Source organism: Brassica oleracea, chromosome C3 (genome assembly GCF_000695525.1).
Source record: "Brassica oleracea var. oleracea cultivar TO1000 chromosome C3, BOL, whole genome shotgun sequence".
Taxonomy (NCBI): Eukaryota; Viridiplantae; Streptophyta; class Magnoliopsida; order Brassicales; family Brassicaceae; genus Brassica; species Brassica oleracea.
In genome coordinates this window covers 31,865,483-31,876,975 of record NC_027750.1, presented here as the reverse complement: position 1 = coordinate 31,876,975, position 11,493 = coordinate 31,865,483, and the positions used below count along the sequence as shown (strand labels likewise).

General features: G+C 30.3%; 2 protein-coding genes across 2 annotated transcripts; one reads left to right on the top strand and one right to left on the bottom strand.

Annotated features, from left to right (window-relative positions):
* The first annotated feature begins 4,925 nt into the window (after positions 1-4,925).
* Positions 4,926-6,132, top strand: LOC106336523 (glycine-rich protein 3 short isoform-like). Its single transcript, XM_013775370.1, has 2 exons — positions 4,926-5,142; positions 5,621-6,132. Exons 1-2 carry the CDS (start codon positions 5,055-5,057, stop codon positions 5,905-5,907), a joined length of 375 nt encoding a protein of 124 aa, XP_013630824.1. The 5' UTR covers positions 4,926-5,054; the 3' UTR covers positions 5,908-6,132.
* Positions 6,133-8,806: 2,674 nt separating this feature from the next.
* Positions 8,807-9,698, bottom strand: LOC106333020 (glycine-rich protein 3 short isoform-like). Its single transcript, XM_013771504.1, has 2 exons — positions 9,547-9,698; positions 8,807-9,190 (listed from the first exon to the last, which is right to left on the bottom strand). Exons 1-2 carry the CDS (start codon positions 9,653-9,655, stop codon positions 8,937-8,939), a joined length of 363 nt encoding a protein of 120 aa, XP_013626958.1. The 5' UTR covers positions 9,656-9,698; the 3' UTR covers positions 8,807-8,936.
* Positions 9,699-11,493: the final 1,795 nt, after the last annotated feature.

Below are 11,493 nucleotides of genomic sequence, written 5' to 3'. Positions count from 1 at the left end.
TTCTGCACCACCGCCCTTTGTTGATCCAGAAATACTTACGGCTCAGTTGTAGGACAAGGATGATCACATATCTTTGTTGGAAACCCAGATGGCGGCCCAACAGGCGGGCTATGAGGTACAGAAGAGGCTGAACCAGCAAATGATAGAGATGATGCTGAGGATGTACCCGAACGAGGTGTTCCCGAACGTGCAAGACTCGTAGTTTTTTTTTTTCAAAAACTCGGAATGTTTTATTTTTATTTGTACAACTTTGAATATTATCTAATATGTTTTCAATTTTAATTTTAATTTTACATTTTCGAAATTAAATCTCAAAAATTTTATTTTTTTAAAAAAAAATTAATTTTTTTTGAAATTCCGAGGAAATGAACTCTCGGAAATTTCCGACGAACATTTCCTCGGAATAAGTCATCGGAATATACCGAGGGACTCCTTTCTCGTAATTTTCCGAGGGCTCCGTTCCTCGGAAATTCCCGATGAAAATTCCGAGAAACATTTCGTCGAAACTTCCGAGGATTTGACCACCGGAAAGTCTATCGAAATATCCCGAGGAAGTTTTTCCTCGGTATATTCCGAGGACCTTTCTGACGAACTGGTGGTCCTCGGAGTTTCTTCGGAAATTCATTTCTTCGGAATTCCGTCGAAAATTTCCGAAGGATTTCCGAAGAAAAATGAATTTCCAAAGAGTTATTTCTGAGGACTTGTTTCGTCGCTATGTCGTCGGAATAACGTTATTCCGACGATATACCGACGATTTTTTTCCTCGGTATGCCGCTGTTTTCTGATAGTGTCACGACACCAATGATGTATTCAAAAGTAATAGTGAAGAAGGAGCTGGTGAGTATAGTGTCCCATGCTGACCTATTTATAGGATGCATGCAAGGTGGGGTGTACGTGTAAGTAAATGCTACGTGTTAACAATCCACAGGAAAGCAAGAAGTTAGATTTATCTCTAAAAAGTCAATTCAATAATATGAAAAGATGTCTCAAGAAAATAGATGTGAACTGGATAAGCGCAAATTGGTATCGCAAGGGGCCCCATAGTACGGTTAGTTGTTGGATTGGTCATAATCTTTTGCACTTCGCTAATTTTGGAGTTCATAATACGCGTCATAATTATGTATAATTTTGTCAACCATAGCAAACATGACACTCTTTATTTCTTTCTAACACTGGATTTTTGGCTCTCCAATTATTTATTTTTGGAAAAAACATTAAAATTTACGTGGCAATGAGTTTGAAAGAGTTAAACTCACAGCTGTATAGAACTGCACAAACACCGATAGAACTAACAACACTTTGGTGAAAATATTTGACATTTAAAATAATTATACACATCACGGTCTTGAGTCAACTTGTAGTCATACATGACTCAGATAATATGCAGTATTGATGAACATTCACGGAAAATTTCAGGATGTATCTTCTAAATATTGAACCATAGACCTGGTGTAAAAATCTTTGAATCTTGTACACTAGGCCAAAATACTTCTACATAGCACTCCTTTTAACAAATATATATATATATATATATACTATTTTAAATTTATTAAAGAAAGTACCAGAAAATTAGTAATAGTAAAAACCGACAAAGAAAAACAAATATTATACTAAACAACCACTGACACAAGATTAGACTACGACGGAGATTTTGAAACATAAGACCGAAAGAAACTGTCGCCAAAACATCAGTACAATATGACAACGGAGCGAGAACGGTCCCAAGCAGTCATGATAGGTGGGAAGACCTTTCAGTTGCCACAATAACCGCGAGAGAGGGGCGCCCTTCAGATTTAACCACTAATTTCAGACCGCAAACACAGCGGCAATAATCGAATAAGAATAAGCTAAAACAAAAGCGAAGTTTTTGTGTTTTGAACTTGTAAGAAACTAAACCATAGAATGTGAAAACGATGTAAATTTCTAGATTAAAAACTTCAGAGAGTGGGTACTTGAAACAATTGATAGACAGAAAATGCACTAAAATCGTTTTCAAACTCAATCAATGTGGTTAGATTAACCTTTTCTGCAGAGCGCTAAACTGTATGTATTAGAATTTTAGAGACTAGATTTCGTTGAATTCATATTGTAAAAATGTATAAAGATCGAGTTTGATCCATCAGATCGTGCATTAGTCATTGTCTAGCTGTTTTTTCCATAGTTTTTAAATCTTCGAAGTTGAGGATGATCCAAATTAAATCACTTTAATTCCAAGGATTCTAGAAAGCGGATGGAAGAGGAAATATTAAGATCAATCATAACAGCTATGGAGTAGGAATATGCTTTGGAGTCGTGGACTAATGCATACATCACATTATCAAATTACTTAGAATTCGGAAACAACATAATATACAACAATAAAAACTTGCCTTGATGTTACTAATCGATTTCCAATTGTGAAAAGACAGTAACAGTTTGCGGTGGCTTCATCAAAAACAAAAATAAATATTGAATGTAAAAAGTTAGATTTTCGACTTATATGCACCCTGCCAAGATACAAAAGGAAAAAGAAGAAGAATAAGAAAATTCCTGATTCATATGAAGCACCAAGTAACATAAGCGAATGATCAAAGAGATCATCATCCTTCTGAATTTCATAAACTGCTGAGAAATCACACCCGTCGTTTCAATAAATCATTAAACCAACGAATGATACATATTGAATTTCTTTATCCAAGTTACAAATTTCTAACTTGGAAAATCAATATATTTTATTTAACCAGCGACGAGTCAATTTAAAAAAAAAAAAGAAGAGGTAGAGTTACTTTTGGAAGGAGAAAATGCTTTCATGTAAACAAACATATATCATATATGCTTTGTCATTATTTCTGAATTATAATAAGCATTTAAAATATTTATTTTATTTTCGATTGAAATTTATATTATAGCTTCCACTATTTCGTTTCTTGTTTTTGTCAAAAATTATAAGCTTATAACCTCGCTAAAAATATCTTGATTCAAATAAAATAAAATAAATATATTATAATGTTTATTTTATTGTCGTTATAATAGTCGGTAAATTGAAATTATTTGCTGATTCAACAGTTAAATTATGAATTATTTCTCTCACATGTATGTTCTTTTGTTAAATCCATAGCTATCTCTTTTTTTTAAAAACTTATTGCCAACACGGTTGTTTAGTCGAAGTTTCAACACCTTTTAACCGTGGGGATTAGGATCAAATCACCTAAAATCAGTTTTTCTGAATTTTGAGCGTTAAATCATGTATTAAGATGATAGTTATTCTTGGGTTCACCCCTTAGAGTAAACTTTTAGATTTACCAACCAATAAAATTTTGTTATTTCATAGTCGATATCTTTTAAAAAAAAACAACATATTGTCAACTTATATTATTTTTTTGAAAAAAAAGATAAAAAGATAAATAAAAAATAGTAATAGTTACAAAAAAATGAATTTTTTTAAAATATATTTTTAATGTCGCCAGCAAAACACTAAATCCTAAACCCTAAATCATAATCCCTAAATCCTTGGGTAAACTCTAAAGCATTGGATAAATCTTAAACTCTAAATCAAAAACACTAAACACTAAAACACACACATAAGGAGTTAGGGTTTAGGATTTAGGGTTTCGGGTTTAATGTTTTAGTGTTTAGTATTTTTGATTTATAGTTTAGGATTTATCCAAGGGTTTAGGGTTTAGGATTTAGGGTTTAATGTTTTGTTGACGACGTTAAAAAATTTTAAACTTTTTTTTTGTAACTACTATTATTTTTTATTTATTTATTTTACCTTTTTATTTTTAAAATATAATATAGCTTGAAAAACTTTTGTTTCTTTTTCTAAAAAATATCGAATAAGAAATAATGAAATTATATTGATATTGGTTGGTAAATCTAAAGGTTTACTCTAGGGATGAACCCAAAAAAAACTTTTAAACTTCGATGATTTCTGGACATAAACATAAGAAAAACATGGAATAGTGTAACAAATAGTGGAAACAAATTTGGAGGCAAAATTAGGGTTCTTTGTCAACAGAGACTGAAGGAAGAAGATTTTGATAATCTTGTCATCATTAATGAGAAAATCAACAAGAAAATAACCTCTGTTTGAACCGGCAACCTGTGATTGTTCAACAAGGGCATAACACTAGGACACGTTAGAATCACATGTTTTTAGTACATGTAATAATATATATACTTAAAAAAAACTGATCTCTGATTTTTTCATTGGACATTAGGTCTAAACCCGAACGTACTACGATATCTAGCGAGTTTCTGAACAAGAGTTTCTACAATGCAAAAATTAATAATTGATTAACTACGTTGATCGACCCCTGACAGTGAGCCCATCCATGGTCTCCAAACGATAACATCTAAGAGCATCTTTATCCAGGTATACTAGAGGGTTTCTTAGTGTGTGGGTCCCGCGTAGGACCCACTTTTTTTTAAGAAACTGGTTACAAAAACTACTAAATAGTAGTCGGTTCTTAAGGGTTTCTTACACTGTTCGCGGATTCCACTAACACGTGGCGGCTCACGATTGGAAAAAGTAAAAAAAAAAAAAAAAAAAATTAAGAAATCCCAATTTGGGGTTTCAGGGATAAAGATGCTCGAATCCCGACCCAATACTCATAGAAACCATGTATGACTTGTCTGTCCCGCTTCTTAAAATATGTCGGTTGAGATTGGAAGGACGATGCATAACCAATAATACTCCAAGTATCAAACTCTCCAATAATGTCCAGTACTATTTTTTTTATCACTATATACGTGTGAATGCGCTGTGTTTAAGACGTTTTATAGAAAAATCTAAAAGACTAGTGGGAATTGCCATTTATGGGAGGTTCAAAATTATTAACAATGAATCCAACAACCAACCATAAAGTGGCCCGACGCCGTTGATACTTATCTCCTTACAGTTTGCTTATTAGTATTTTCCATGACTTTTCATTTTGATATTAAATTTCCTCTTGGCCTAGAGTCATTTGACTTTTCTCATTTGCTCTGCCTCGTTTTCTTTAAATAGATGGCATACATTGTAACATTTCATTCATCACTTCTCCATACAACAAAATATTATAAACAATTTAAAAATGGCTTCCAAGGCATTAGTTTTGTTGGGTCTCTTTGCACTTCTTTTCGTCATCTCAGAAGTTGCCGCGACATCCGAAGGGCAGTCATGTACGTACAACTCTTTTATATATTGAGTCTAAATAGATAAAATTTGTGAGGCTAACTGAACTTGAACGTATATTGAATGTTGTAAATTTTACGTTTCTTTTCGTTCGAATCTTTACACAAAGGCCAAAATGATTGCAAGGATACTTGCAGCCAACTATTTCGTTCCCTCTAAGTCAGGAAAGTTGGTTCGAACTACGATATTTTGACTTACTCAGGTCCAAACATATGAGTATGTAAGATGTCGTCATGAAGTCTTATTATGCGTATCAGGACCATCTCAAACATTTAAAGCAAATTTTATATAGAAATTATATACAATGTTGTGTACCATATCTTTAAAGAAAAGTTATATATACTACGAATTTATATAGATGATTTAGAAAGATTTCAAGAGAAAATTTTAGAAATCCGGGAAAGGAATGCACATCTGCACGTGCTATAATAGTATCTTTGAAAATGTGCTGTTTTGGATTCGCAGTGAAGTCAGAGAGTGAGGATACCTTACAACCTGACCATTCTGGTGGTGGTGGCCAAGGCTACAACGGAGGCGGAGGTTACAACGGAAGGGGAGGTTATAACGGAGGAGGACACCACGGAGGAGGAGGATACAATGGAGGCGGAGGATACAACGGAGGAGGACACCATGGAGGAGGAGGCCGTGGAGGAGGTTACTGCCGCCACGGCTGCTGCTACAGAGGTTACCGTGGCTGCTCAAGGTGTTGCTCATATGCCGGCGAAGCTGTTCAGACACAGCCTGGCCACTAAAAGTCGATACTGTATTCACCACCACCATATATGCAATTATGTGTCTTTATGAGTATACATAAATCATGGTGGTGTGTTTGTAATGATGTAAGTCCCTCAAATATAGCAAGGCCAGGATAGAATAAGAGGCCAAATTATGAGAATAAAGTTTGATTATGTCATGTCTTTGCGTTTGAGTTGTAATCTTCGTGTCTGTCATAATAAAATCGTTTGTAGTTTATGAAATTCACTTTTAGTTTTGTATATCGTGTTAGAACTCAGATTTTAAGACATGTTACTTATATATTTTTGGATAAGTTTCCAATAAATTCAACAAAATGACCGAATCATAAGAGCGATTGATGTATCGCTTCAAACACTACGGAATAATGTATTGGCACAAACACAGAGTTACTCCATGGCCCGAGATAATTTGTTGGTCACGAAATTCCAAATTAACGATTCTAAATCTGTGAACCAATAGATTAATATTGTATCTCACACTTGAGAACCTAGAACAAGAACATCTCAACGAACTTCTTTGAAACCAGTGGTTTCTATATTAACTTGTTTGATCAAAATGTGATTTTACAATAAAAATATTTATCAGCTTACATAGGGTAGTACAATGATACTAAGAAACTAGTTTGAGCAAAGAAATTCTTAAAGTAAAGAAAATGGATATCTGATTAAATGATAGCGGATTCAGCGAAAATTAAGGTATGTGATGATGTTGACTTTGTATATGGATGGTAGAGGAGGATACTGGTATAGGAGGATACTTCTAAAGTTTTTCTTTACTTTACTTCTAAAGTTTTTCTTTGTATTTCATTTGTAAAAGATCTCATATATCTCATTTTATGGAAGTTTTATGAATCAATCCCTTTCATTTGTGAAATCTCTTTATCTTCTAAAGTTTTATATTTTGCGCTCTCTTTTATCATAATTGAGTATATCTATTTTGGATTAATGATTTTTAAGGAGAATCTATATGGTTTGGTAGATAGATTTCAGTTATATATAGTGACATTTTTATTCGGTCAAGATAATTATTGTCTACTTTCGTTTTTAATGCATGTTGCTGGTGTATACACCTAGATTTGATATATGGAAATTCATGTGCATGAATCATATGGTTATTTACCTGAACTGGAATAGATATGTTATTATATAGAATACTAATCCTATTTTTGATTTACACTTTTGTTTGTAGACTAGATTATCAACTTGTATGAGGATTCTCGGTGATTTTTTATTATGTTTGATCAAGATTTTCTGTTCTAATCTATTTATATATTATATAATTGTAAAACAATTTGTCAAGTTTGATTTATTTATTGAGAAATTTGTGGCTACAATATTAGCCATAAACTTGTTAGGAGAGATTGTCACTAAAATTTGTAGCCTCTGAGCTATAAAAACTCAGTAGCTTTTAAGTCTTCACTAATTAGTAACATAACGGGCCGTAACATAATAAGTCATTGTTACAGTCTCACTATAGGCTACATAAATTGATCTTGCGAATACCTTGCTAGTGTGCTATAGATTAGCTACAAATCCATTTAGCGTTGGCGCTGAGGCAATGTAATAGATCTATTGCCATCTCCTTCCTGTCTAATATTAGCTATAGATGTGTGCTATATAGCTACGTAATAATTAGAATATTTTAATAATTCTTGTAGTGATTAAACATGCTTGCAGCTTTGTGTTAATATATTTCTTCTCTTATTTATGAAGTACTCCATCTGTTTTAAAATACATGAAATTTTAGGATTGTAAAACTATTAAAAAACTTACTTTTTTATTTTAAAAATATTATTAAAATATAAATTAAAAATATTCAACCAATCACAAAACATACTATAAAATATTATTGGTTACACAGTTTTCAATAAAATTAAAAAAATGTATTGATGTATAAAAACATCATCTATTTTGAAACATCAAAAACTCTCTAAAACATCATCTATTTTGAAATGGAGGGAGTATGATTCAGATTCGGTATCATAAGTCAAATTGAGAAAATGAGATAGTGTTTCAAGTTCAGTGAAAAAATTGTATGTGTCTTTAACTGATGAATGCTGAATAATTTGAGTCATGGCTTCCAACATTTAGTTTACATTGTTTATTATTACTTTTCATATTTCGGTTTTTTATTGTCTATGACCTTTATTTTGTAGTTACACAAAACTTAAGAGTTCCTAGCTCTATGATGATATTTTCTTAAACGTAATAAAGAGATAAAACAGTTTTCCAAATGAGAAACCACATATATTTTCATATATCACGTGTTATTTTATAATTTTATTTATTTATTTTAATAGTTACTAGGTGCGGGTTTTTCTTCTTATACTAAAATATTTTAGTTTATATAACAAAATTTATAACTAAATTAATGTGATTTATATTTATTATATAACTCTATAATGCCTATATTTAAATGCCTTATATTGTTATTGCTATAAATTTTTGTAACAAAATTTATTTTGAGAACATTATTATATAACAACTAATTTATATAATTTTGTTTAAAAGTTTGAAATGTATATGGAAGTTAAATTAAATTGGACCTACATAATAGAGAAGAAATATTGTGAGATATTTTTAAAAACAACAAAATATATTTTCTTAAAAGAAACTATAATATATTGTACATGCAAAAAAAATTTGTAGTAAGAATCTTATCTGAAAAATTGTTTGAAATACACAAAGTTGAATAAGATTTTTTTGTTATTTTATTTTATTTGAAATAGAAATGGATATTTCTTTCTAAAAAAATATTTTTAAGATCTTTATAACATAGGAAACTTTAATAGTATAGATATAAGATTATATTAAAATACTAATATAGTTTTTTAAAAAGATTATTAGCTCACTTTAGGGATGGAGATGGTGTTGCACAAATCAACTCGAACACAGAGATATGGCATTATGACATTTTATTCCCATAGTTTATTTTCTTAAACTTGAGTCACTTTATTACAAAAGCACCAAGTTTATTTTATCGTCATACACACACGTAAGTGCATACAAGACTTATATATAGATATTTAGTGACCGGACTGAGTCCGAATAACTTCTCCCCCGTGCCCCCCGTGTCCCCCATGGCCCCCGTGTCCTCCATGGCCCCCGTGGCCACCTCCAAATCCATCAGGCTTAGTCTGAACAGCTTCTCCTCCGTGGCCACCTCTTCCTCCTTTGCCCCCGTGGCCTCCTCTTCCGCCGTAACCTCGTCCATTGCCTCCATGACCACCTCCGTATCCATCAGGGTGCACAGTTTCCTCACTTCCTGACTTCACCATGCCTGCCCCCAAAAACACCACATTATTTCAAAGATTTTGTTTAGCACGTGCCTAGTGCTATGTACATTCCGTCTCCTCATTTTGATGTTAAATTTCTATTAAAACCTTTTAAATTTTGAATATAAATTGGAATTTCTATTTTTCAAAAAACCAAGAAACATAAAACTGATGTTCTATATAAAATCGCATCAAACTTCTAAAATATTTTGGGATAGTCTAATACGTATATAACAAGGATTTGACATCGTAAGTTTGTTTACTTAGTATTTCAAAAAATAATATACCAACTTCCTAAACTTAAAACGAACAAAATAGGCTGACGAATTCTTTTTGGTTTCTATAAAATAGTTTAAGGTACCCGACTGCCTTGCAGATGCCGCGGCCATTTCTGAGACAACTAGAAGAAATGCAAAGAGACCTAACAGAAGCAAAGTCTTGGATGACATTTTCTTTAACTGCATATACATATATAAGTTAGCACGCTCTTTATGGAGAAGAAGAGATGAATAAAATGTTTCCCTTCATTCTCTCTATTTATAGAAAAAGGAGGAGGGGATGACAAAAGACGAATTAGGTAATCCATAGGGCAATAAAAAAGATGAATATTTATCAAAAAAAAAAAAAGATGAATATTATTCTTTTATCAAACCATAAGCAGGCCCCGGTTTTAATCATTCCGGTAAAACAAATGAATGGGGCCTAAGATTTTTGGAAACCGATTTCTTTTGTTAGTAATATCATCTTTTGAAGAAGATAGGAATCCAAAAAAGTTGTGAGACATTTAAAAGATAAAAACAAGTAAATCTTAAATATTATTGTTCTTTATTTTAATATAAGAAAGATAATAAAATTATTATCTATTCTATTAAAATAGAAGTTAACACTTCTATTCATATGTGATTTTTTTTTAAAAAAAAAGACATTTCCTAGAAAATTATATTTCATTTATTTCTAATTAACATTTTGGTATCATTAAGATATCACTTCTTATATAATCAACACATATAACAACTTCACCTATAAAACTGTTTTAATATTATTTTAATTATAAAAAATTTGTTGAAAAAATCTAACAAAAATCTAACTAAAAATTAAATACTTTTTAATATCATAATGCCTTAATTAATTTCGTGATTAGAATTATAATATAATTCAAATAAATGTTAATTAAGATTTTACTATAAAACAATTGTATGCTATTTTCATAAATTTTCTAAGTATAGCGTATATTATACTAAAATAGAAGTACTATATGAATTAAAAATAAAATTATATTAAATTAATAAATTAACTTATTTTTATATTTTAATACATTAAAATATCATTCACCATTAAAACAGGTTAAAATTTGTAAAGCATGTATAAAATTTACTTATAAAATTTTGCTATATACTAAAATTGGAGATGCTAAAGTATATATTTTGAAACACAAAAAATAAATAAATATGATCCTAACCAAATATTTGTTCTATAGTACAACTAAATAAAGTATAAAAATATTTTATATAGAAACTGTGAAAAATAAAAAAAAATATTTTGAATGAGGTTATCTATTTGATTATTTCAAGTTATGAATTTATTGTACCAAACTAGAAGTTATTTTTTTTGTAATAAAAATTAATAACAAATTCAATGTATATAAATTTTTTTTATATATTAATAAAGTCAAATCAAAAATCTAAACAATAAAATAATAGACTTATATTATATATAATAATAAATTATAAAAAAAATATTTAAAATATTTAATATTATATTTAAATTATATATTAATTATACATTTATAAAATAAAAATAATATCCGCACGGACGTATGGGTCAAGCTCTATTTTTCTTTTAAATTTGCTTTTATGAATTATTCAGGCCCCAATTTTTATTTTTGTATTGGACCGTACGTGATATCCCAAGACCGGGACTGACCATAAGTATAATTGCATTATTTTCAGAAAATGACAGTTTTAGTAGCAATTAAATAACAAGATACTAGACCCTGCCAGTGCGGATATGAATTTTCAGTTTTTAATTATTTATTTTATTAAATGATGTATTTGTAATATTCGTTCATATTATATTCATTAAGTAAATATTTTTTTTTGCTTCTTAAACTATCTATTTTTTTACGAATGTGTGATATCATATAAGAAATATAAAAAATGAGTATAGAGTTAATTAGATAATTTTTTTTAAAAAAAAATTTCTTTCGTGTGCGATATCATATAAATAATGATCCGCCCAGTTAACAAAAATCATGATTATTTTATGTGTAATTTTTTTTATTTTGACCATTTCTTTAAAACTATATTAA

Coding starts and splice junctions, on each gene's coding strand:
- LOC106336523 (XM_013775370.1), top strand. CDS start 5,055: ATGGCTTCCAAGGCATTAGTTTTGTTGGGTCTCTTTGCACTTCTTTTC. Junction 5,143..5,620: donor GACATCCGAAGGGCAGTCAT/GTACGTACAACT, acceptor TTGGATTCGCAG/TGAAGTCAGAGAGTGAGGAT.
- LOC106333020 (XM_013771504.1), bottom strand. CDS start 9,655: ATGTATATGCAGTTAAAGAAAATGTCATCCAAGACTTTGCTTCTGTTA. Junction 9,191..9,546: donor GGCATCTGCAAGGCAGTCGG/GTACCTTAAACT, acceptor TTTTGGGGGCAG/GCATGGTGAAGTCAGGAAGT.